The sequence below is a fragment of the Pseudonaja textilis genome, chromosome 8 (assembly GCF_049901715.1).
Source record: "Pseudonaja textilis isolate UNSWEBS1 chromosome 8, rPseTex1.2, whole genome shotgun sequence".
NCBI classification, from domain to species: domain Eukaryota; kingdom Metazoa; phylum Chordata; class Lepidosauria; order Squamata; family Elapidae; genus Pseudonaja; species Pseudonaja textilis.
Window position 1 is genome coordinate 50045402 of NC_141997.1, and position 27377 is coordinate 50072778.

General features: G+C 45.5%; 1 protein-coding gene across 3 annotated transcripts in view; it reads right to left on the reverse strand.

Moving 5' to 3' along the window:
* Nucleotides 1-1067: 1067 nt before the first annotated feature.
* ELF1 (E74 like ETS transcription factor 1) overlaps nt 1068-27377 on the reverse strand; it is an 88728-nt gene continuing 62418 nt past the window's right edge. For all 3 annotated transcript variants that reach the window (XM_087938048.1, XM_026705332.2, XM_087938049.1), the window contains exons 3-9: nt 20818-20992; nt 17327-17434; nt 13405-13560; nt 11945-12028; nt 10364-10556; nt 8408-8881; nt 1068-2867 (exon numbers count right to left, since the gene is read on the reverse strand). In XM_087938048.1, the coding sequence (XP_087794174.1) occupies nt 2207-2867; nt 8408-8881; nt 10364-10556; nt 11945-12028; nt 13405-13560; nt 17327-17434; nt 20818-20992 (1851 nt within the window). In that variant the 3' untranslated portion in view covers nt 1068-2206. The remainder of the gene's footprint in view (nt 2868-8407; nt 8882-10363; nt 10557-11944; nt 12029-13404; nt 13561-17326; nt 17435-20817; nt 20993-27377) is intronic.

The window sequence follows — 27377 nt, forward strand, 5'->3', positions numbered from 1 at the left end:
GTTTTATCATGAATTTGTCGTTATCAGCTGTCCACAGTCACTTAGGTGAGATGGGCGGTGCAGAAATTTAATAAGTAAAATAAATGATAAAGCGGGTGTTGTAATTTCCAGGGTGGGATGTTATTATTTAAAATGTTGTCAGAGGACACAGGAACTTGGGTGTTATTGCTTCCCTGAGAAATTACATTAATAATCTATTATGAGATGCTGAAGGGTTAAATCTCAGTGCTGTATTTGCAAGTAATACAATCCATGATGCATAGGATATTCAAAAATTTTTTATTCAATACAAGTTTCTCCATACATTAAACCTGCCCTTTTTAGCAATAGCTCCAATCTAGATGAAAAAACTATTTTAAGGTTAGAAATACTGTATACAGCCTAATTCTGTATTGTTGCAGCAATGTACGCATTTATTCCGGATAAGAGAAAGAATGAGAAGAAGGCCAGAAATAAAACAAGTATGTTTTCAAGCCTCTGTATGTTTTCAAGCCTCTGTGTGTGTGTGTGTGTGTGTGTGTGTGTGTGTGCGCGCGCGCGCGCGCTGTGCATGTAAATTTTCATTTATGGTGGAAATAGTAAGTTCATACATTCTGGACACTGGACTTGTTAGCTGTACTTACTGAGATAGGATGTACAGATAGCTGATGTACAGTTCTGCAAGATATTTTAGCTCCTGGGAGTTAAGAAATAGTTGAGCCCTTTTTGATCCTATTAAACATGATGCTAAATTATTTTAATATATGCGAAGTAGATTGGAGATGAACGTAGCAAATGCTTAATTTATTTACCAAACCATTACTGCCAGCTCCCAAGACTTATGGCTTATGTTTAATTTCGCACACTTGATTTTTAGCTTGGCTTGATTTTAAACAACAAAGATATAACTTAAAGGCCTTTTTTTTCTTTTTTTCTTTTTTTTTTTTGGGTGGGGGGCAAAATAATAAAGATTTTTGTATCTTAAATCTGATTCCTTCTTGCACAGGGTATTTTATTACAGGTCTACAATAACATATGAATGCCTACCACAATATCAGATTTCAGACTGAGAAAGACGAACATACCAGGATGTTGTACTTGATTTATTTTCATGATAAACCAATTAAAATACAAAAAGGAGGAAACAGCTTCAAAGAGGTCCCACAATTTAATTTTTTTTTCTTTTTAAATACAAATTTACTCCGCAATACATGGATACGTAAAACTTTAGAACTCTAAACATAATGATCTTATCTGTATCTATAAAATATTGCTCTATGGAAATATCTTTTTTTATGAAAAAAATCTTTTTGAGAAATTAAATTACATATTTACAATAGAAAAGGTACTTTGTAGAAATATTTTAATCTCAAAATGCTTGGGTTAAGTCCCATATACTTCTATTTTTCATTTCCTTATAAAAATAATTGCAAGAAGAAAAAAAACCAGCACATTTCTTTATGCCTCAAAAGGTTTTAAGTGGTCTGAAAAACAATTGCACCTGTAGTGACAGCTCCCGTCTTTTTGGTGAGCCACTTTATATATTGTCCTTATTAGAATAGAAAATATATAGTAAATAGAATGCATAAGTGGTGGTAAATATCTTATTGATAGAAGGGAAATGCTTTTCTTTGCAAAATGATCTCTCACTAGGGCAAAAGGCAATTGAACGAACGAACATCCAATCGCCCACTGCTTTATATATCCATATAAAACAAAATATATTCTAAGGACATTGAGTAAAAAGATCTTTGGAATTTACCTTTTTTTTAAAAAAAAAGAGTCAAATAATGGCATGAAAAAAAAAAAAAAAACCTCCTGAAATTAACTATTGCTTGAAAGCACTGATTACATTATTATGCAAGACAAGACAAACAATACAGGAAGTCTAAGAAATTTAGAATTTTTGGACAGTGATCAAAAAAAGAGAGAGAGAGAGAAAAGAAAGGATAAATTGCATGTTCCTTCATGCTTGCCTTTTTTTTTTAAACATATCATAGTTTATATGGCAGAGGAAAGGACAAAGCTGGAAATCAACTCTACGGCGTTACTTCTAAAATATAATTCGAGAAATTTAAAAATTAAAAAATAAAGGTAGCTTTATAATGCCTGGCTTTGGAATCAAAAGTTATATACACCATTGGTGGGAGGCGTTTTTTTTTTTTTTTTTTTTCCATCACATTCAGGAAAAAGAGCAAAAAAAATTTTTTTCCGGGTTTCTTCTTGTTTACTCATAAGGGCTCGGCGGCGCGAAGTGTTCGCTTTCCTGTTTGATGTGATGTACCGCAGGCGGGAAACCATTGGAAGTGGACACCATGACGACGAACGGCTGTTGGTGGAAACTAGGCTCCGAGGGTTGGTCGTCTTCCCCCGCCGCGGAATTGTCGGCTTCCAATTTAACCGTCCCTTGCATCACGGTGGCTTTGGTTTCCGGCGCCTTGATCACCGACGTGATCACGGCGTTGGAGGAGGACGAGGGCTGAGCGGCGGCCGCGTGGGAACTGCCGGGCGTAAAAGTTACTACGGAGGTGCCGGTGCTGAAAGACGGGGAGGAGGAGGAGGAGGAGGAGGAGGCCACGTTCATCGTCCCATTGCAAATGGTCTGGACGTTGCTGGTGAGGACTTGGTGGACCTGAGCGGGGCTGAAAACGATGGACGACGGAGGGGAGACCGGCTTGGAGGACTGCAGCACCACGTTCTCTTTAAGGACAGTCACGGGCTGCGATGATGGGATGGCTTGCAGGATGAACTTCTGAGGGGCGGCCGAAGACGTCGGATCCGCGCTGGCTATTACAGTGGTTAAAGGCACTGTCTGGAGTGTTACGGTGTGCAGTTGCTGGTTTCCGGGAGAGACCACGACGGGAACCTGGCCTGAGGCTTGGATGGTCCTATTGAAGGAAGAGAAATAATGTAGGTCAGAACTGCCCTTTTTTATTTTAGACTTGCTCTTTGCGTTCCCTGGCTGTTGCTGTCAAGGCTCTGACAACACCCCCCCATTCAAATCCTAAGTCTCTAGCCGCATCTCTCAGAGTAAAAAAAAATGATTTATTGGGAGTGACCATGTCGGCATTACGTGGATGCAGCCGACTCTAAGAAACATCATTCCTTTCCCCCTTGAACCTGATCTTCCCCCAACCCCCTGGATGTATATTCTCCAATGGGACGCATCCATAGCCAAGAGTCCTCAATCATGCTCTCCAGTAATAATCTTGCGTGCCAACAGCTTCGGCTGCTAGCAATTATCTGAAGCATTTAAGGAATGCACTGCTTTCTTCCACTCCCTTTCTGCTGGCAACTAAAAAGACCAAAGGAGTATTTTTTTAGGTGACAGTCAGTCTATGAGGAGGGCAGGGACCGAGCGGGATGGGGGGAAAGCTAACGACTCATCGCACGCAGCTCCGTACCGCCCAGTCAAAGAGACTGTTCCCAAAACGTTTTCTTTGAATAGGACTGGACAATGAGGAAAACCAGCGAAGGAAAGGAACAAAGAGAGGGAAAATAACCAGGAATGTTTTGGCACGCAAATCTCAATTCTGGCTTTGCGACACTGTAATCCACTTGGCTTTTAGGAAAGTAAACCTTTCACTCCAAATGGGATTGAGGGTCGTTCTTACCTAAGAGACCAAGTTGGGGCAGGACTGACAGTATGAGACCTCCCTTGACTATTATGCAACACAAAATGTATTGTAATATTAATAGTTAAGGCCTGCATTAAGGTGGAACCATCTTCTTGGTTTCTCTTTAATTTCCTTCTTCCCTCTCTTCCTTCCTTCCTTCCTTCTTTATGTTTGTTGTAGCTTTCTATTTTGGAGAATCATGAAGCACTTCGAGACCAGGGATGGGATGCAAGTATTTTTACGACCGGTTCTGTGGGCGTGGCTAGGTGAGTGTGGCTAGGTGGGTGTGACCACGTTGACTGGGTGAGCATGGCTTCTTTTTTTTGCAGACACACATACACACACACACACGCTCCATTTTTTTGGTTCCTGGGCCTCAGGGACACCTCCTGGGCGAAGCAGTAAGACACTGAAGAGGATCCCAGCACAGCTGATCATCGGAACAGCCGGTCATCGTGAAGGAGAAAAAGAAAAAAAAGAAAGAAATACCAGTTCAGCTAAACAGGTAGTACTGTTTTTACTACCAGTTTGCTCGAACCGGGATGAACCAGTAGAATACCACCACTGTTTGAGACCACTTGAGATCATGCCTCCCAGGCAAAGTACATCTTCAACAAAATGGAGGTGTTGACAGGACTCTCCATTGGGTGGCCATAGGCTGCTTTCAATGGTGCAAACTCTAGGCCTGGCCAAAACAGAAGCACAAACCGCTCTCAAACTGTGAAACAGAATCATGGTTTATTCAAGCCTCCAGCACGAATGAAGTCCTGTTAAAGTGTGTAAGCCTGTTGTAAAGTCAGCACTGGGAGCTACTGCACCAAAGCCAGTTGGAAGTAAATGCCTTTTCTTTTCTTCCCCCCGTTTTTTCTCTACAACTTTTTCTACCCTTTTCCCTCCTTTATTTTTCCCAGTATTTGCTTTGGTGTTTTATATTGTAAACAAATTTTTTTAAAAAATGAAAAAAATGTACCGATTTTCAATCAAGGGACATGACAGCTACACCTCTCCGCTAGAACGGCGAAACGCACTCAACCCTTCCGTAGAGTTCCAGCCAGATCCTACATTTTTTCTTGCAGTGATTTATCTCTCTTTCCTCTTAAGTCCTCAACTTCTTTCATTATTCCCTGAATCGGATCGGGACAATTATTTTTTTCTTCATTTTTTACTGAAAAGAGAATATTTTCAAATATGTTTCAATAAGGCGAGATGGCCCCAGCTGGAACTGTAGCCAAAGTGGTGTATACATCACTAAAGAGATTACCTAGAATGTTTTCCTCGTTGTCTCATCCATCCTTGCAGACTGCATAAAATTAGAATCAGGACTGCGGTTTTCATATATAATTTGGATTAGATCGCTGAAATAAGTCAAAATCACTGGAAAGGGGGAATCAACCATGCGTGGCCTCTGAATAACTCCAAATTAAACATTTGTTCTTTAGCTCTCCTGCTCTTTATTCTTAATTAGCTAGACCAAGCTAGGAGAAGAGACGTGCTACTGTAAACCCCCTTCTGCCAAAATTAGCCAAACCTAGATCTCTCTCCCATCCGACAAATTTAATTTATGCAACAGTGGTCTACTTAATGCCAGCTCCATCCTTAAAGAGGAAAGAGCATGAAAAAGAACGGAAAAAGGAGTGTTAGAAAAATCTCTGGCTTCATTTCCTGTTGGATTCAGCTACAGAATTATTTTGTTCCCTGCTCTGTGCCGGGTATAAATTTATATTCCTGCGTCACCCCTTGCACACTTGGGGCAAAGGTGCTTTTTTCACAACGCAATGGGACAACCTTTGTTTCTTCCTTGATGATGTTTCGCTTCTGATCCGAGAAGCTTCTTCAGCTCTGACTGAATGGTGGGGAAGGGAAGGATTTATACTCCTTGCAGACAGCTGGTCATTTGCATCCTTTTAGAGGGTCCTTGAGGCCACTTGGAGGTTTATCTGTGTCCTCAGGGTCACCGGAGTGGTGCAAATGGCTGTGCAGCCTTCTTGGAAGTGCTGAAAGGACTATGTTGGGGACAGGAGATGGGTGGTGTGGTGTCCTACCCCCTCTGTTGAGAGAGGGCTGTTCAATTTTGACCTAGATGGCCTCTTGGACCCCTCTTCCAAGCTAGTGGTCCTCTCTGTCCAAAATGTGGACTTTCCTGTCCTCAAAAGAGCAGCCTCTTGTCTGTCACATACAGATCAGGGATGGAGCTTCTGGGGGTTCTCAGGGGTTCAGAAGAGCCCCTAGCTAAGATTCTGTGTAGTTTGGAGAACCCCCAAATCTCCATCCACCCACCCCACCCCGCCCCTCCCAGGAGTCCCCCACAAAGCCCGTTTTGGATGCAGGTAAGTGCAGGCCTCAGGGAGGGCGAAAAACTGGCCTCCTGGAAGTTCATGAAGGCTGGAAATGGGCCCTTTTCTGACTTCCAGAGAGCCTCCGGAGCCCCGGGAGGCTGTTTTTGCTCTCCTGGAGACTTGAGGAAAGCCTCCGGAGCCCGGGGAGGGCAAACCCTTACCCCGCCATGGTGCAGGAGGCCAACTAGGCCACACCCACCATGGCCACTGTTATGTATATGTAAATAACATAGTTGGGTTGACAATATATAAACTACGAATATATATATGTTTGTAGCTTTAAGGAAAAATACTTGTATGTATTATGCTGTGTTCTGATTGGTTAATTATGCTACAAGTTGCTATAAGAGGGAGCTCTAGATCATGGTTTAATGCTCTTTCTTTTTCTATTTTGCACTGATGATCTCTCTTGATACTGATACTGACTGACTATGGACCGATGCTGATTAACCTTGTTTATTTTGATATTCTGTTGAGATCGAAGATTATTTGTTGTATTGTGGTTTGATATTTGTCTGCTGTAAAAGACATGGAACCAGTAAGAAAGACTTTATAACTAGATGTAAGAAGACTTTATAAGTGGATATTTCTGGACTGTTAAAAGCATGTATGACATGGACTGTTTATTGGACTGTGCTATTTCTTCAAGTAAACATTAATACAACGTGTACAACTCCGTGTGGCTGTCTATTTCTTCATAACTGTTCTCATAAACCATTTTCTGTGTGCATATCCTTTTCATACAAGGGTTACTCTGCACATATCCTAACAGCCACGCTCACCCACCCTTTGCTGAAATTTTTGAAGCCCACCCCCTGATGCAGGTGGACTGCTGAATCTAGTCCTGATGGATTTGCTCTCCTAGGTTGTGCCATGCACTTGGGAAGTTTTGTTTCCCCAATGTACAGACCTGCCCATGTCTCACGGCACCGTATTGCATATATCCAGTGGTGGGATTCAAATATTTTTACCACCAGTTTGGTGGGTGTGGCTTGGTGGGCGCGCTTAGCGCGCATGCACACACTTTGCGTGTGCGTGTGTGCCAAACGTGCACTTTGCACAGGCGCAGAGGCGTTCTAACTCACCTCCTACAAGCCTGCACAATCCCAGTCGCTTCAGCAGCTGCCGCGCAAAGCCGCTACGCTCCAAATTCAGAGGATAAAGGTGAGTAGGGAAGCCCGCCCGGGCGGGTGGGCCCAACAGCAGAGCAGCGGAGAAAACCGGTTCCATCTATGCTGCTCATCGCTGCTACCGGCTCAGCAGAACCAGACTGAACCGGTAGAGCCACTGCATATATCCCATTGCATAGTTTGTGACTTGGTGTTTTATCCACCCTGTCCAGTTGCCTTTAAAAAAAAAACCGAACACCTTTGGGACAACCAGATCAGAGGTCCGTAAAGCCCGGTCCGTGAACCAGCACTGGGTCATGGCATGCCGGAAATCGGGCTGCAAAAACAAGCAAAGCTCCCATCCACAGGATGCAGGCAGCACGCAAAACCATGCCCACTCTGGGCTGCGGAAAAGCATCTCTCCACGGAACCGGTCCCCAAAGGTGCCCAAAAGGTTGGAGGCCGCCGATCTAGATGACCGAGAATCTCCATGGTTAAGTTGTACACAAAAGAACCCAAGCATATCTTTATGTTTACAACAGAGAGAGACCTCATGTGATGACCCAAAGGGGCGTGGCACAAAGGCAACCCAGTCAGATAATCAGTAGGAGTCCCTTTATTAGCTCCAACTTTGCTCCCAGTGTCCAGGTTACCTTCTGGGCTGGAGAAAAACTCTCCCAGGTAAACAGCCTTTGGCTGCAGAGAATCAAGTTCAAAACATGGTCAACAAAAACTGTAACTATAAGTCCAATCAAGGCAAGATGAGGTAATTAATTCAAAAGGACAGGAGCAACAATTCCAGAATGAAGGCACGGCAATCACTCAACATGGTTGGGAAGATGCTAGGAACACAGATAACCAAAGTCAACACAAGATAAACTCACGTTTACTCCCAGCAGACGCCGCACTCAGCTTGATCTTTTAAACTCTCATTCTCAGGTGTGCCTAATGAAGGGAATCAGGGCCCTTTCCCTCCCCCGTAAACCATGCAACCCACGTTGCTCCCTTCTCCGTTCCTCCCTGCGTGCCCTAGGATGAAGAGGGGGTGGGCCTGGGTCCTCTGAACCCCCTCTCCCTTGTTCTCCCTCACCCCTGCTCTGCCCAGCAGAACTTTGCCCTTCCCCAGGTTCTTCCACAGCCAACGAAGCCACACTCCCACTCCCTGTGTCAGCTGTTGGTCTTCCTCCTCGGATTGGGGCATGACACCCCAAAATGTAGCAAGAAGACCCCTTTCGCATACGTGTCTGCGGTTTGTAAACCTCAAAAGGCTTTTCAGACGAGGAAAAAAAACCCACGTAGGATACGGGAAAAGCCAGGCCAAAGATCTCCCCGATGTTTTTCAAGATCCGCTTCGCTTTTTCCTTACCTGATGTTTGTAACCGAAGGATTCAGGGATTCGTCCAGCAAGTTACCGGTTACGGCCGCGTGCCCTTCCTGGATGGATTGCACCGACGGCATTAAATGGACTGTCCGATAAAGCTGAGCAGGATGAGTCGACTGGCTGGACTGCATTGTCGTCAGCACTTCAGGGGTCAAAGAAGGCAAGGGCTGGGGCACAGTCTCCAAGGGCTGCTTCAGTTTGGCGGACTTGGCGTTGAAGGGCAATTTTAAAAGGGGGGCAGATCCACTTCCTTTGGAGCCCGAATTGGAAGAGGCCTTAGCTTTGCCCGCTTGGCTTCTGTTGGCCCCGGGGGTGGAGAGTAGAGAGGAATCCGGAGAGTCTAGGCTGGAGTTGGGATCTACGTCGTCGATATAGATGATGTCTTTTGGCATCTCCTTGAACTGGTACACCAAACGTTGGCCCTCTACTTTGGCTAAAATGCCTCTTTGGTAGTAGTATCTGTGTGAACAAGGAAAAAACCACACCGAGGGTTTAAGCAACAAGGCAAAACGGATCCACTTCAAAGGTGAATAATTTAAAAAAAAAAAAAGTTACTTCCTAAACGTTTTCTTTTAGGGAATTTACAGAATGTGCAGCTAATTCCCAAGCATGTATTGATCGGTGAAAACGTTTGAGCAGGTTTGTCTACATCAGTGGTGGCTAACCTTTTGGGGCTCCTGTGCCAAAAATTGTGCGTGCGCTTGCACGCTCGCACTCGCATGCCAATGCTCAGAAGATAATGCGCGGCCCCCCACGCCCCATACGCATGCACGCGTCCCCACCCACCACCACCACCCCGCTACCTTCACTGCACCTTACAGCTGATTTTCGGCCAGTTTGAGGCCTTTTCGACCTCCAGAGGCTCAAGGAAGGCTTCTGCAGGCTTTGCAGGCAGAAAACTAGCCCCGTTTCGACACTTCCGGTATTTCCAGAAAAACAGGAAGCGATGAAACAGGGCTAGTTTTTGGCCTGCAAAACCCTGCAGAAGCCTTCCTCCAGGCCTCAAACCCGCCAAAAACCAGCTGTGAGGCGTGTGCATGCCCAGTGAGGTAAGTTTGCCTGCAGCTCACGTGCCGGCACAAACGGCTTTGCGTGCCACCTGTGGCACGCGTGCCATAGGTTCGCCATCACGGGTCTACATGTTCTGAAATAGCTGAGTAGAGTCAGTGATGTTGGTTGTCTTTAAGTCTCTTCCTTCAACTAGAGAAGGTTCTTTCCTCCAGCCGAAGCTTCTATGGAGAAGGAGGAAACCGAAGGAGGAGGAGAGGAAGAAGGAGAAGAAGTGAAAGAAGGAAAAACAGTAGAAAAAGAAGAAGTGGCAGAAGGAGAAGCAGCAGAAAAAGAAGAAGAAGGGGAAGGAGGAGGAGAATGGGAGGCAGAGGAGAAGGGGGTGAAGGAAAAGGCATGGAAGGAGAAGAAGCAGCAGGAGAAGGAGAAGGAGAAGAAGAAGGAAGAGAAAGATGGAGAAGGATGGGAGGAGGAGGAGAAGAAGCAGAAGGAGAAGAAGCGGAAGAAGGAGAAAGAGAAGGATGGGAGGCAGAGGAGGACAAGAAGCAGAAGAAGGATGGGGGGACAGGCGAGGGAGAAGGAGAGGAGGAGGAGGAGGAGGAGGAGGAGGAGGAGGAGGAGGAGGAGGAGAAGGAGGAAGAGGAGGAGGAGGAGGAGGAGGAGCGTCTCGCTTAGCAACATGAGTTTTAGGTTCAGTTGTGTTGTGGTCATCAGTCAGGGGCATCTTTTACTGAATAAACATTTACCTTTCCAATTTGTTCTACAACTCAATTCGTATCTGCAGCAGTACTTCTTACACACAGGTGGCACGAAAGAAGAGGTACAAATAATGTTGATGTAGAATTTGGATGAGGGAGGTCTGGCTTGGGCTAAAAGGCTTCCAAAGCCTTTAGCGTTGAAGGGAAGGGGCCGCTTCTCCAGTAATGCACCTACCTGAGCGCTCTGCCCATGGTCTCGTAGTTCATATCCGGTTTATTTTTGTGCTTTCCCCACAGCCTGGACACAGCCTTGGAGTCGACCAGCTTGAAAATGCCCTTTTCTCTCTGAGTCCACTTGATGTATTTGGGACAGGTGGCTTTGTCCTGAAGCAGCGCCAGTAGGAATTCCCACAGGTAAATGGTGTTCCCTGAAAGGAAGACAACCCAAAAATCAAAACTCTTTTGAGAGAACTTATGTCCTTAGTGGGATGGATGGGGAGGATGGACAAAGAGTTGTAATCTTTGCAGGCTTTTGACGCCATAGAGCCGATGGCGAACCTATGGCACGCATGCCGCAGGTAGCACTGCAGACCGTTTGTGCCGGCACGCGAGCTGCAGGCAAACCTACCTCACCAGGCATGCATGCGCCTCACAGCTGATTTTCGGCAGGTTTGAGGCCTTTTTCGGCCTGCCAGAGGCTTGAGGAAGGCTTCTGCAGGCTGAAAACTAGCCCCGTTTCATCGCTTCTTATTTTACTGGCAATACCGGAAGTGACGAAATGGGGCTAGTTTTCGGCCTGCAAAGCCTGCAGAAGCCTTCCTCGAGCCTCTGGGCGGCCGAAAAAGGCCTCAAACCCACCGAAAATCAGCTGTGAGGCGCAGTGCAGGTAAGGCAGCAGCGGAGTGGGTGGGTAGGAATTGCGCGCGCATGCACGGGGGCGTGGGGGCATGTGCATTGCCTTCTGGGTGCTGGCACATGAGTGTGTGAGCATGCAAGCGCACGCACAATTTTTGGCACAGAGGCCCAAAACAGTTAGCCACCACTGCCATAGAGTCTCGCCACATAATCTCCACCCACTGGAGTGGCACAAGTGGTGATGGTAGGCCCCTGCGATACCTCTGTTTCAGGAGCTGCCCTGGTTTCCAGTTTACTCCCAGTTGTGTTTCAGGGTGCTGGTAGTCACCTATTAAAACCCTCCCGTGGCTTAGGGCCTAGTGACTTGAGTGCCATCTGTCTCCCTCGGGATCCGCCTGGCCAACTGGTAGACTTAGCGGACCGGGTTCCTTCGATGAAGGACGGGGAAGGGGCAGAAGAAGGGGAAGGTGGGGGGGAGGAAAAGGAGAAGTAGAAAAAGAGGAAGAGAAGGAAGAGCAGGAGGAGGAAAGAAGGAGAAGGAGGGGAGGGGAGAAGGGAAAAAAGGAGGAGGAAGAGAAGGAGGAAGAGGAGGAAGAGAAGAAAAAAGAAGGGAGGAGGAAGAGGAAGAGAACAAGGAGGAAGAAAGAGAAGGAGAAAGAGAAGAGGAGGAAGAAGGGGAAAAGGAGGAGGATATGAAGGAGGGAAGGGCAGCAATGGCCAAGGAATTAAACAGGGATAATTCACCCCATTCATTTATTGTGACCCCTCTGCCTCACTTCCCCTACCGAAGGCCAGAAAGCAGCTGGATTCACTGGCAGGTCCTCTCCCTGGAGTGAGTATTAAATAAAGCCAGGCCGTTTCTTATCTCCCGGTGAGGGCTGGGCTCCTGTTCCACTCTTGAGTTGGACCCCAAACACTCCCTTATCTTCCGAAACTCTCCGCCCGCCCTCTCTGGGCTTACCCTTGCCATCTTTGTTTTTCTTTTTCACAGATATATTTGGAGTCAAGCTGGGGGATTCCGGGCGAGGAACCTTGGGTTTCTTCCCTGCAAAGAAAGCAGCGGTTACAGAAGAAAGTCCTAAAGGGAACTAGGAAAAAAGGAAAAAGACGTTAACCAGTCAAGTCCTTCTTTCTACCCGATGTTTAGTAAACCAGGGGGGAGAAAGGGAAGGGAAGGAGGGAGGGGAGGGAAAGGAGGAAGGGAGGAGGGGAGGGAAGGAGGGAGAGAAGGGAGGAGGGGAGGGAAGGGAAAGGAAAGGAAGGGAAGGGAAGGAGGGAGGGGAGAGAAGGAAGGGGATGGAATGAATGGAAGGGAAGGAACGGAAGGGAAGGAGAAGAGGGGAGGGAAGGAAAGGAAAGGAACGGAAGGGAAGGAGGGAAGGGAAGAGAAGAGAATGAGGGAAGGAGGGAAGGAGGGGATGGAAGGGAAGGGAAAAGGGGAAGGGAAAGGAAGGGGAGGAGGGAAGGGAAGGAAGGGAAGGGAAGAAAGGAAGGAAGGAAGGAAGGAGGGGATGGAAGGAAGGAGGAAGGAAGGGGGAGGAAGGAAGGAGGGAGGGAGGAACGGAAAGGCAATAGCAATAGCACTTATATACCGCTTCTCCCAGGGGGAGAAGGGAAGGGAAGGAGGGAGGGAAGGGAAAGGAAGGGAAGGGAAGGAGGAAGGAGAGGAGGGGAGGGAAGGGATGGATGAATGGGAGGAAGGAGGAAGGGAAGGGAAAGAGGGGAGGGAAGGAGGGAAGGAAAAGAAAGGGAAGGAGAGGAGAGAAGGAGGGGATGGAAGGGAAGGGAAGGGAAGGGAAGAAGAGAAGGGAAAGGAAGGGAAAGGAAAGAAAGGGAAGGAGGGAAAGGAAAGGAAGGGAAGGAAGGAGGGAGGAAGGAAGGAAGGGAAAGGAAGGGAAGGGAAGGGAAAGAGGGAGGGAAGGTAAGAAGAGAAGGGAAGGAGGAAGGAAGGATGGAGGGAAGGGAAGGAGGGAAGGGAAGAGAAGGAGGGGATGGAAGGGAAGTGGGGAAGGGAAGGGAAAGGAAGGGAAGGGAAGGAAAGGAAGGGATGGAAGGGAAGGAGGAAAGGGAAGGGGGAGGAAGGAAGGAGGGAGGGAGGGAGGAAAGGCAAGGCAATAGCACTTCTATACCGCTTCACAGTGTTTTTCCAGCCTTCTCTAAGCGGTTTACAAAGTCAGCCTCTTATTTCCCCCAACAATCTGGGTCCTCATTTTTTCCTGACCTCGGAAGGACGGAAGGCTGAGTCAGCCTTGAACCGGTCAGGATCGAACTTCCCGGCAGTGGGCAGAGTCTGCCTGTAATCCTGCATTCCAACCACAGCGCCACCAGGGCTCCTAGAGGGCCTTTAACCCTTTGCGCGTAAAGTACAAGAACTTCGAAGTCTTCCCTTTAGCACCCCCACTTTTCTACCATCTTCAGTACCTCTCCGCTTCTTTGGTTGTTCGGGGGTGCTGGGCGATTCCGAAAAGGCCTCCTGGATGTGATGAACCTCCACGACTTCTGGGATGCCGTCCAGGGTGACCGACACGTGCGTGACAGGAGCAGCTTCCATGTCATCCTCGGCTTCAAACCCGTGGGCTTCGGGACAAAAGAAAACGAGAGAAGTAACTCAACGTTTGCAAAGATTCTACTAGAGGTTATAACAACCAAGCGGTGGGATTTTGTTTTTTCACGGGCCACGTCTCCGAAAACACAGCAATGAATGAAAATCATTGTATCCGACGGATATTTTAAAAAAGTCAAAATAAATACAGGTAGTTCTTGACTTACAGCCACAATGGACACAAAATTTCAGTTGTTAAGCGAGATGGTTCTGAAGTGAGTTTTGCTGTCAGCGTTCCACCAAACCGCCATTCCAGCCAATCTCTCAGAGACAGACATCTTCTCAAAAGTTCCTTTTTTATTTGGATAGTAACTGGCACAACTGGGGAATCCCAAATCTGAAAGTTTGGGGCTTCCTTGCAATCAGTAAAAGCTACAAAATCCATCCCCGGGGCCCATCACCACATCACATGGCCCAATCACCATCCGTCCCAAGTTAAGACTTCCTCTCACTTAGGCGCAACACAACCTGACCTTGAATCAGAAAAAGAACGTTATGATGTCGAACTAGATATACTCCAATGAATTCCTCCTCTCCCAGGCTCAGATGTGGCAGCATGGAAGCATCTGAAACCAAAGCTGACATTTGTCCCATTTTACAACATTCTTCCCACAATTGTTAACCAAATCATTGCAGCTGGAGAGTTAAGTTACACGGTTAAGGGATTGTGGCTTCTGTTGTGGTTCTCCGGCAGCCAGTGTGGACGGCTGAGGTCTCGGAGAGCGAGGACTCCAATGAGGGGCCTGCGTGTGAGGCAGGGATGGGGCCAGGACCATCAGGGAGCAGAGTGCTGCCTTCGGAGATTGTGGAGGCTGGCAGCAGTGAGGAAGAGGCCCCCGAGGAGCCTGCGACCAGTGTGTGCGCACGCGCAGCACTGCTCGAAGGAAAGAGCAGCTGCAGCAGCACGGGCAACTCGAGAGTAAGGCTGCAAGGTCACGGCCCCTCCCTTAAAAGATAAAAGCCAGCTGAGGAACCGGAGCTCTTTGCAGGAAGCAAAGAAGTTTTTGCACCTAAGCCTTGCGGACATTTAGACTCTTTTAGTTTGTGTTTGGAGACTCTTTGTGTTTGAAATAGTTTTTGGCAACTTTATCTAGTGTTCTTGGCAGCCTTGCACAACCTTGGCAAGGCTCGTTCTTATCAGAGGCAATTAGTTTGAAACAGCCTTTTTACCGGGAAGGAACAGAATTCGTAAAGAATCATTTCAAAGGTTGTGCTGTTACCTTTGTCTCGTGTTTGTTTCCTTGGAACTAGGTTTGGGTCAGAACCACTTCCCCATGGATTTTGCTAGTGGAAAGGTCACAAAAGAAGATCACATGACCTTGAGACACAGCAATGCTTGTAAGCATGAACCAGTTGCCAAGCGCCTGAATTTTGATCACGTGATCACAGGGCTGATACAAAGGTCTTTAACTGTGAAAAACAGTCATAAGTCACCTTTTTCAGTGCCGTGACAATTTTGAACAGTCACTAAACAAACAGTTGTAAGTCGAGGATTTCCTGTATTACTTTTATTTATGTCATGCATATCTCATCTTTCCTTTGGGAGATCAAAGGTTTCTTTTATCCTAAGAAATAATTCTCTTGAGGGTGGATAGGGTATAGGAGACCCTGATGGGATAAAATTCCTAAGGGAACTCGACACCTGGATCATATTACCATATCTGGTGGACATGCGCAGAAGCTAAAAGATATTGGACAAAACTACACACACAAATGATAAAGCAACATACATATTTAAAACCTGAAATATTCATTTTAAGGATGGTACCTGAAAGATATAGCAAAGAAAAAGTAGATTTAACTATTCATGTATAAACTGCATGTCAGCTTTGGAAGCCGTATTGCGATCGTATGCTCCCACGTTGCCACATCTGAGCCTGGGAAAGTGGGAGTGGGGGAATTTATTGGAGTACATCTAGTTAGACATAACAACATTCTTTTTCTGATTCAAGGTCAGGTTGTTTTGCACATAAGTGAGAGGAAGTCTTGACGAATGGATCTGACTCTTAACGAATGTATCTTTTCTTTTATGTATACTGACAATCACACTCGGCCAATCAAGAATTCTAATTCTAACTTGGGACGGTTGGTGATTGGGCCATGTGATGTGATGATGGGCGCAGGGATGGATTTTGTAGTTTTTACTTATTGTAAGGAAGCCCAGAACTTTCCGATTTGAGATTCTACAGTTAGTGCCAGTTAGTGTCCAAATAAAAAAAGGAACTTTTGAGAAGATGTCTGTCTCAGAGATATTGGGTGGAATGGAGTTTTGCTGGAATGCTGACACTGCAGCTAGAATTGTATTTGTTCAGAATTGGAAAAGCAAAAAATTCCGGTAGAGGGAAATGTGATTAAGAAAATATTAGAATGTACAGAGATGAATTGATTAATATTGGCAATGACAGAAAAAGAAGAAACTGAATACTGTATGGTATGGGACCTATTTTATCAATGGTTGGAAAATAAATACCGTATTTATCGGTGTATAACACGCACAGGCGTATAACACGCATCTTCATTTTAAGAGGGATAATATGCGGCGGGCGCAGCGCTGACATCACGTCACGACGCTGCGCCGCCGCTAGGCACTATTGGGAACGGGATCCCTTAAAGAGGATTCCGCTCCCTGGACATCGGCGTATAACACGCATACATCATTTGCCCCCTATTTTCAGGGGGAAAAAGTGCGTGTTATACGCCGATAAATACGGTAAGTTAAAATTGCGTAGATGAATATATAGAGAAATAAGTTGTTATAAGGATAAAATACGTAAGCGACAATGGTTTATAAAGAAAATGTGTTACTGATATTTTGGCAAGGAAAGTATGTTAATTATAACTGCTAGCTCAAGATCTATCCAGTCGACACACTGTTTAAATGAAAGATGGACTTGTTGTCAATATAAAATAAAAAAAACTTAATAAAAAAAATTCCTGAGGGAACTCCACGGCTAAGAAGGAACGTCAAATTTAAATCTCCCTCATCGTAGTCCTACACGCAATTCTGATTTTCTAAGTCGTCGTTTAAAAGTAACTTTCGTGTAACTTATTTTTTATTCTTTGCTGCTTCAAAAAAAGAGAAAATAAATTTAATTCCGTGGGATACTCTGGCTGGCGTACGAAGGAAACAAAGGGCTGAACTCAAAACCTCATCCTGCCCCCAATACATAATTTCTGAAGTGACTGATGCGCGTGAATACGTGAGGATGGGAGCAGAAATAAAGATAAATGAATCCGTAATAATTTAGGCATGTAATTGCAAATGCAAAGAGGGAACGGGCGGTTGGGGGGGGGAAAGAGCGTTTTATGAACGTTAAATATTTGAACACGCTCCAGTCAACGCTATAAACATTTTCACATTTCATTAATTTAAATGGGAATCCAAGCTTAAGAAATTTAATTAATATAAATTAAATGGGGGGAGGGGGGGAACCCACACGCAGATGAAGAGCTTAATCTTGTTTTTCTTCCCCAGCTTTTACAACCGTGGAAAAGGACACGCTTAGAAACCTGAAAAACGTATCGACAAATGAATTTTCTTCCCCGGCTTCTACAGAAAGGCCATTCCAAACTTCTTCAGAGAATTTGCTTAAAAAGCAACGCTTTGTTGTTGTTCTTTTTTTCTTTTCTTTTTCTTTTCTTTTTTTTTTTGCAACGTCTTTGCTCAACGGTTTTGCAAAACCACGCAGAATTTCTAATTTTATTTTCGGTCCGGTCCTGGCTGAGGTGCTTGAGACTTACTCGATCTTTTCTCGTCCAACATTGGGCCCGGAGAATCCATATTGAGAAGCGCCTCGGCCGCTTCGATGGTTTGCATGGTCTCGTCTCCGTTGTGGCAGGATGCTTCCACTAAAATTCAGGGAAACAGGAAGAGGCAGATAAAAGAGAGGTGAACGAATGGATCCCTTCCCAAACAGACAGATAAGAGACAATACAAGATTGATCGTGGATGTCCTAGAACAGCGGTCGCCAACTGGTGGTCTGTGGCCCACTGGTGGTCCGCAGAGAAATGTCACCCCGGAGCACCCCCCAAGCAATTAATCCAGGCTGCTCAGGAACACGAGGCTGCGCCGCCCACACGGCCCGCGGGAACCCTCTCCGCCTGCTCACTCCTTACCAGGAAAACTTGCCTGCTAAGTTGCTATTTTTTCTTTTCCCCCCTACCAGTAAAGAGTAAAAACAACAGAAACCACACTGAAGCAATTAAGGAAACCAGGCAAGATAAGGGCTTGAAGACGTCCACAGATATTGGAACACAGACTGGGAAGGATGCCAAACTCAGAGAGGAGAGACAGACTGGAGATATTTCCAAGCTTTGTTTCCAGCACTGGCCCATACGCATGTCTGTCTTTTTAACCAGTTCTCACAGCTGCAGCCCATGAAGAGGATCAAGGTCCTTTCCTCCCCCGTAGACCACACCATTCATGTCTCTCCCTTATCCTCTCCTCCCTGCGTGCCCTAGGATGGAGAGGGGATATGGGCTTGGGTCCTCCTCTGACTGCCCAGCCGGCCTCTGCCCTTCCCCAGCCTCCTCCACAAGCTCCGGAGCCGCACTTCCACTCCCTGTGGGCTGTTCCTCTTCTCTACCTCAGAGTCAGTCTCCAACAGGGACATGACAGACTATTTTGAAGTTACAACCACACTGAAAAAAGTGACTTAAGACCGTTTTTCACACTTACGACCCTTGCAGCATCCCCAAGGTCAGGTGATTTAAATTCAAAAGCTTGGCAACTGGCATGTACTTATGACGGTTGCAGTGTCCCTGGGTCATGTGATCCCCTTTTGCAACCTTCCAACAAACCAAGTCAATGGGGAAGCCAGGTTCGTTTAACAACCGGGTGACTAACTTAACAACGGTAGTGATTCGCTTAACAAAAGTTGCAAAATGGGGCAAGACGGATTTAACAAATTTCTCACTGAACAACATAAATTTTGGTCTCAGTTTTGGCTGTACGTGAATGACTATCCATACCGTATATTTCAGCTAATTATCTGATCATCACCTTCATTTAACGACCCCATAATCCTTTGCAAGGTGGAGTCTGGGCAGCTGAATGGAGCTGAGTAATTACTGGCCGGATGCCCTTCCTGCTGCCAGGGCAGAGTTTTGTTCAGCAGATATATTCTCAGTGTGCCCAGAGAGAGAAATATCTTCCTCTACCTAGGATTGAACTGATAGCCTCCAGATTGTTTAGACGAGGGCTCCACCTCTAGGCCACCACATCGCTCCCAGCTAATTATCTGATAGGCTCACTGAAATGCTATCAGGATATTGTTTATAGACTTCCTGGACCGCAAAAGGAAGGATCTTAAATCCGCATTACCGCTGACTTAAAAATAAAAATAAAATAAAGGTTAAGGATCTGAGAAAAATAAATAAGTTATTGTAGCAAGGACACCGCACGGAAACCACGGGAATCCTGAACCAACAGGAACAGAGGCTGTCATCCCAAAATTGATAGGCCTCGCTTAATGAATTTGTATCGCCTCCTGGAGTTAATTTGTCTTTGTCCTTTGAACAGGTTAATACCCAAATCGTATTGCAAACTCAGAGTTTGAGCAGAATTTCAAACAGGCTGCAATGCAATATATTCCAGAATAATACATGTAAAAACCCCTCAGGACTCAAAGGCTATTTTTCCGGCTCTCGGCTCATGCAAATCGAGAAACTCGACCTTCAGTTTCATTCTTTAAAAAAAAGCAAAATATGACCATAAATATGGATTTATGGAACTCTGTTGTTTTTCAAAGCAAGCAGAGTTAAGCTCTCAGGCCCAGTGGGCAAATATGGTTCCTCGGTATAAGCATAGAGAACTTTTACAAAGTGAAGATCTCATGCTTAATACAGGTAGTCCTCCCTCCCTCCCTCCTTTGTTCCTTCCTTCCTTCCTTCCTTCCTTCCTCCCTCCCTCCCTTCCTCTCTCCCTCCCTCCCTCCTTCCTTCTTGTCATTCCTTCTCCCCTACTCCTCTGTCCTTCTCTTCCTCCTTCCTTCCTCTCTTCTTCTTTTCCTTTCTCTCTCCCTCCTTCTTCCTCCCTCCCTCCCTCCCTCTTTCCTTCCTTCCTTCTTCCTTCCTTTTTGCTATTCATTCTCCCCTAACTCACCCCCTCCCTCCATTCTTCCTTCCCTTCCTTCCTTCCTTCCTTCCTTCCTTCCTTCCTTCCTTCCTTCCTTCCTTCCTTCCTTCCTTCCTTCCTTCCTCTCTCCTTTCTTTCCTCCCTCTTCAGCTCTGACTGGATGGTGAGGAATGGAAGGATTTATATTCTTTGCAGACAGCTGGTTATTTGAAGCCTTTTAGAGAGTAGTTGACGAGAAAGTCCAGTCGCCTCCTGAAAAAGCACTTTGGGGACAACCATGACCTGGATGACAGAGAATCTCCACAGACTTTTCGCTATACAAATTGGGATGAACGCCCTTGAATGGGGTGGGAGTAAGAATAGATCTCCAAAAGAAAGAAAAGAAATTGAAGACTACAGGAACCCTTTGCACTACTCAGAGGACCCCGAGGACACAGAGAAACCTCCAAGTGGCCTCAATCACCCTCTAAAAGGATGCAAATGACCAGCGGTCTGCAAGGAATATAAATCCTTCCATTTCCCAATCATTCAGTCACAACTGAAGAAGCTTCTTGGATGAGAAGTGAAAAAACCCCCACAAAATTCCAATTGCCTGTTGAAGGAACACCTTTGGGTCAACCACGCCCTGGAGGACGGAGAATCTCTACAGACTTTTAGCTATGCAATTTAGGATGAACCCCCTTCAAATGATGTATGGATTTCCAGAAAAATGGCAGACTACAGGAACCATAAACACTATTCAGGTGACCCTGAGGACACAGAGAAACCTCCAAGTGGCCTCAACAACTCTCAATATGGATGCAAATGACCAGCTGTCTGCAAGGAACATAAATCCTTCCTTTCCCCACCAGCCAGTCAGAGCTGAAGAAGCTTACTTGGGTGAGAAGCGAAATGTCTTCGAAGAAAAAAAACAAAACAAGGAAGTCCAGTTGCCAACTTTGGTCCATTATGTTGTCCCAAAGCTGACTGTGAATCTCCACAGACTCTTAACCGTACGGAATACAAGCACCTGTGGATGTGCATCGTTTCAAGTACCCAAATAAAGATGATAATCAAAGTCATTAAACCACAACTTTTTGGCTCGGATGCACACCACACCTAGTGAGTCACGGTGCCGTTCACCTGGAATGGAAAAAAGAAAGCTTTTACACACACCTGTAAGGGTGATGTCGTCATCTTCTATAATCTCTTCCTCTGCCACATCCAGGGAATTCTCCGTTATCATGTCGCTAGGTTCCGTCACGCAAGACAGGCCCGAGTAATTGTTCAGGAGGTTGGCGCTCGGCACATGTTCCACGATGACCGCGGGAAAGATGGAAGGATCGCCCAGCTGTTCAGAAAAAAAACAACGAGAAGCCGCAAAAGAAAACGTCAGGGAAGGGAAAGGAAGGAGCGAGGCGCTACTAAGACACGGACACGGGTTCCAAGCATCAGCTGGAGAAAGAGAAGGGTTTCGTAAAAAATACAAAGTCGTGCTGGTTCGGCTCTAGGTAATGGAACACCAACGTTGTGCGTTTTGTGGCTGTATAGGTAGATCTGCGCTTCCTCCGTTACGTCGGTTGCTGAATCGCTCACTGACCTACGAATGGGGAGGCATGTCAAGAGCTGCAGGAGTAGATTAATGTAGAATTTTAAAAGGATGGTGGAGGAGGAGGAGGAGGAGGAGGAGGAGGAGATGACGGTGGGATCCTTGGTGCTCTCTGAGCTTGGTTGTTTGCTTGCAGATGTTCCATTATCCAACTAAATAGCATACTCAGTGCTAGAAGGGAGTGGGGCTTGCAGGGAGGAGGGGGAGGGGGAGGAGACTGTGGGGTCCCTTATGCTCTCTAACCTTGTTATGCCACCCCCACCCCCCTTAGAGTCTGAATCCGATGAGGACGAGCAGCCGACAGGGAGTAGGAGTGTGGCTCCGTTGGCTGTGGAGGAAACTGGGGAAGGGCAAAGTCCGGCTGGGCATTCAAAGGAAGACCCAGGCCCCACCCCCTCTTCATCCTAGGGCACGCAAGGAAGAACAGAGAAGGGAGCAACATGGGTGGCATGGCTTAAGGGGGAGGAAAGGGCCCTGATTCCCTTCATTAAGCACACCTGGGAAGAGAGTTTAAAAGAGATGCAAGCTGAGTGTGGCAGCTGCTGGGAGCAAACTTGAGTTTATCTTGCGTGGACTTTGATTATCTGTGTTCCTGGCATCCTCCCAACCATGTTGAATTACGGACATTCTTTCACGCCTGGAATTCCTTCTCTTGCCCTGCCGGACTAATTACCTCATTTTGCCTTGATTGGACTTGTAGTTACAGTTTTTGTTGACCACATTTTGGACTTCATTCTCTGCAACCAAAAGCTGTTCCTGGGATTTTTTTTCTCCAGCCAAAAGGTAACCTGGACATTGGGGGCAAAGTTGGAGCTAATAAAGGGACTCCTATGGATTATCTGACTGGGTTGCCTTTGTGCCACGCCTCTTTGGGTCATCACAGAGCTTATCAAACTAAGTAGCATATTCAGTGCTAGAAGGGAGTGGGGTTTGCAAAGAGGAAGACAAGGAGGAAGGGGGGAAGAGGAGGAGATTGCAAGTTTATTATTATAATCATCATCATTGTGCCATTTCCATTTCCATCGTCTGTAGACTGTGCAAAAGGGACAATCAACCAGCTAATACAGAAGAAGACTCCAGCTCCTCTCCACCAACAATCAGCCCCCAGAGCAGCGTAGATTAATTTCAGGGTCAACTTCAGACCAAGTGTCAAGCAAACAATGCCCCAACCAAGGAACTGCCAAAGGGCCATCAGTAAAGAGCCCAACCAAAGAATCCCTCTCTCTCACACACATGCACACACAGGCAGGCAAGACAGCAGAATATAAATGGGCAACAAACAGCATTCCTTCCTACTTGTACAACTGATGATGTTACCTAGTTGGCTCATAAAACATCTGCAGGACAACAAGCAAGCTCAGAGAGCACCAAGGACCCCCTAGTTATCCTCCTCCTCCTCCTCCTCCTCCTCCGCTGCCGCCGCCTCCTCCTCCTCCTCTTTCTGTCTGCAAACCCCACTCCCTTCTAGCACTGAAGATGTTACCTAGTTGGGTCATGAAATGTCTGCAAGAAAAACAGCAAGGACCCCATAGTTCTCCTCATCTTCCTCCTCATCTTCCTCCTCCTCCTTCTCATCATCCCTGTAAACCCTGTTCCCTTCTAGCACTGATGATGTTACCTAGTTGGGTCACGAAACGTCTGCAAGAAAACAACCAAGCTCAGAGAGCACCAAGGATCCCTTAGTCTTCTTCTTCCTCCTCCTCTTCCTCCCTCTAAACCCCACTCCCTTCTAGCACTGATGATGTTACCTAGTTGGATCATGAAACATCTGCAAGAAAACTACCCAGCTCAGAGAGCACCCAGGACCCCTCCTTCCCAATTTTAACGACGTATTCGAAACTCGGAGTGGCAGTAATTCGCCGTAAGTTATGAGTCGTCCCTGAGAAAAAGCTAGACAGGTTTGAAAATTAGTCTTGAACAAGTTCTATCAAGCAGAACTTCCTCTGACAGGAAGCGAAAGAAGACAGCAGTCACCGCCACGACCACACGGAAACAAGAAAGGTTGCAGCAAGCCAGGGTGAAGCAATGCATTCCTCCAAAGAGGCACCTACAGTTCAACACAGTGACCGGTTGGAGGTTGGCCATGGGTTCAAAACTCCCCTGCAGTTCCACCGGTCTCCACATGTAGCTAAGATCTACATGAGTGACGTTGGCTTGGCCGGTACGTGGAAAATCCCCGAGCAAAGGTCACAAGTTACGTCCATTGAACATGTCTCTTCCAGTATGGGTAGTCCTCGACTTACATCACTTTGTTTATCGACCCTTTTTTCCCCCCACAGTTATGACTTTTCTGGTGTCCCCACGATTACATGATCAACATTCAAAAGCTTGGCAACTGGCATGTACTTACGATGGTTGCGGTGTCCTCGGGGGTCACGTGATGCCCTTTTGCGACCTTCCAAAAGGCCAAGTCAACAGGGGGAAGCTGGATTCACTTAACGGTCGGGTTACTGGCTTATTGTTAAGGGTCTTGGGATTTAAGAGCCGACCAGCAGTGAGTAGCTGCCAGATCCGGCTGATGCAATAAGAGGTGATTTGGCACAGCATGGGTGTTTCCCTTTAAGACTGGGGATTAAAGATCCCTTTAAGAGGTGTTTATATAAGAGGCAGCCATTAGAGGGTGTGGTTCTCTCTCCTTGTGTTGAGTATTCATTGCAGAGTTCTCCGTGTAGAGTTAAGAAGATTGATTGCTTGTAAGGTATTTGCCTACCACATATATTTTTGTATATAACTGTCTTGTAGATAAACCGCTGTTAAATGTCTAAGTCTCTGTGTTCTATGTTTTGCTCCTGGGTTATCTCATAATGGCCGTCAAGCTGCAAACGCTCTGACACTTATCGACTGTGGTGATTTGCTGGACAACCGGGGCAAGAAAAGTCATAAAAATGGGGCCATTTTACCACTTTTCTTGCCACACCGTTGCTAAGTGAATCACTGTAATTAAGCTAGGAGCACGGTCGTTAAGTGAATCCGGCTTCCTCGTTGACTTGGCTTATCCTAAGGTCACAAACACGTGAAACCCCCCCCCACACCCACCCCGGGGATGCCGCAATGGTCATAAATATGAGCCAGTTTGCCAAGCATCTGAATTTGGATCGTGTGACCATTGTAACTTGGAACGGTCACTAAATGAACTGCTGTAAGTCGAGGACTACCTGTAGTAGGTTCATATACTCCGGACTCCGGACTATATTCAGGATATTGCTCAATATGTATCTTACAGGGTGAACTTTCCACTTAACAGCTTCGGAAAGGCTTTGATATCCTTATGGGACGTTATTTCATTTCCAAATTGCTAGTTTGGAAAATATCCATGGGGGGGGGGAGGAGCAGGAGGAGCAGGAGGAGGAGGAGGAGGAACAAATGCTGGATCCCAAACACATGGCTTAAAAGGGATGCATTATTTTAAACGTCTTGAGAATTCTTCAGGGGGAAAAATGTTATTTAACCCCAATTTTAAAAAGAAGAAGCAGGATAAGTTAACAAAAGTGGGGGAACTGCATACTTTTTAATGATGTCTTCTTCTATTAATACTCGAGATCTAGTATAAACATGGTGACTCACTATTTAGATTTATGGATTTAAAATAAGATCCAGATGAAATTCTTGAAAAATTGCAAGCATTACAGACATTCTCAGGAATCTGATGGTTATTTACTGGATTGTGACAAGATCTAATAATCTATATTTTGCACCCAAGGAGGAAGAAGGCAAACAAAAAACATATTTCTGTCCCAAAAGTGGAAAAAAATATTGCAGCAAATCTCTAACTTAAGTAGGATAAAAGTGAGCTAAAAGAAACAAAATAAAATTTAACTGACCTAAATACTAATTCCTTCACTTAGCAAAAGGAAATTAAAAGACAAACATCAAAGGTGACCTACCCAATTTAGTAATGACATAAAATAATTTTGGAAATACCGATGCACTATAAACTGAATATAGGTCAAGCAATGTGATGTGGTTGCAAAAAAAACCCACCACTTTTTAAGCTGCTGCATAAAAATAATTTTCAGGTCAGAGTGAAATAACTTCCTTGCTCTCATCCCACACATTCTTCGGTGCTGCTCACTTCTAGACATCATTTTTAAGAAAATTGTTATTAAGACTCTATCATTTCCCTGTCAGGACAAATCCTTAAATTTGTGACTTAGGCAGGCAAGAAACAATCTGACAAATTCCTGTTGCCGCTTCCAGTTCTTCCAATAAGAAATGGAAAACTGTCATATCACTGATGCATTTCATGAATTGGCTTTTTTTTAATTGATTTTTTATTGATTTTCTATTCAATACATTTCTTAGTGCTTAATAAACATCTGGATGTCTGGGTATTTAATTTGCTTAACAATACAAATTTACGTGCTTAATCTCCTTTTTTTCCCAACCATTGGTAAAATAAATTCCATTTTTGATAATATTCTACATCTTCTTTCTGTTTAATCTTCAATGCTCACATATCCATTTCTGCACAATCTAGTATCTTTCTGACTATCTCTTCATCTCGCGGTGTATCTTCATTTTTCCAGTATTGTGCAAAGATAATCCTCATTGCTGTTAAGACATATAATGTTAAATCTATAGTTTCCTTATTATGTTTTTGTGATATTTTATCTAATAAAAACAATTCAGGTTTAAAATCTATATGTTGCCCTATTGTCTTTTCTAGCCACCTGTGTTATCTTGCCCAATTTTTTTTTTTTTTTTGGCTTTGGTGCAAGTCTACCACATGTGATAAAATGTATGCGTTTTTTGGTTACATTTCCATCAGTCACAGGGGGTGGGATTCAAACTTCTTAACAACCGCTTCTGTGGGTGTGGCCTAATTTGTGGGTGTGGCTTGGTATCGTGTGTGGGCGTGGCTTGCTGACTGGGCATGGCTTGGTGGTCATGTGACTGGGGAGCATGGCTTGTATGTATGTAAATATTATAGATATTTATGTAAATTGATTTTTTTTTATAAAAAAAGAGAGCAACTTTTACCCAAAAGCAGGCAAAGCAGGCAGGCAGATTGAGTTGCTCACAGGATCACAGATTCACTTAGAGATCTATCTATCTGCCATTGGCTACCTGAATCTGTCACATAAAATTTGTTGGCAAGCAAACTCAGAAAATTAACTCACAACACACCATGTATGCAAATATTGCATTTTTTTTATCTATAAAAAAGCGACTTTTACCCAAAAGCAGAGAAAGCAGGCAGGCAGACTGAGTTGCTCACAGAATCAGAGATTCACTCAGAGATCTATCTATCTGCAATCGGCTACCTGAGTCTGCACTGAAAAGCAGAAGCTTCGGTCCTAAGGAAGTTTCAGCTCTGCTTTTAGATTAGCTAGAAAGCAAAAAATGCAACAATTTCCTGCTTTCTGGCTAATCTAAATCTTCCAGCACAGCAGAACACCTGATGGGGGGGGGGGGAAGGAAAAATAGCAGCTTACCAAACGCAGGCAAGTTGGAGGGCACACATGACAGATAAGGAGTGAGCGGGTGGGTGGGACCAGCCAGGGCGCGATTTGCCGGTTCTCTGAACTGGGCAGAATTGTAACAACCGGTTCTATAGAACTGGTCTGAGCAGGTAGAATCCCACCCCTGCATTTTTTTGGTTACATTTCCATCAATTCGGCTTTTTTTTAATTGGCCGTACATGTATAGGTAGTCCTTGGCTTACCACAGTTCACTTAGTGTCTATTCAAAGTTAGTAACAGCACAGAAAAAAAAACGGGGGATTTATGACTATTTTCCACACTTATGACGATTGCAGCATTCCCGTGGTCACGTGATCAAAATTCAGGCGCTGCGTGAATGACTCATATTTATGACGATCGCAGCATCGCAGGAGGGGTCATGTGACTTCCCTTTTTTGTGACCTTCTCATGAGCAAAAGTCCACAGGGAAGCCAGATTCACTTAACGACCGGGTTGACTAATTTAACCACCCCAGCAATTCCCTTAAACAAATGAGGCAAGGACAGTCACAAAATGGAGCGTAAGTCCCTTCTTCCTTCTCCTTCCTTTAATCTTTCCCTCTCACCTTCTCTCCCTTCCTTTTCTCCCTTCCTTTTCTCCCTCCCTTTGTCTCTCCCTCCTTCTCTCCCTTCTTGCTTCTCCCACCCTCTCTCCCTCTCCCTCCC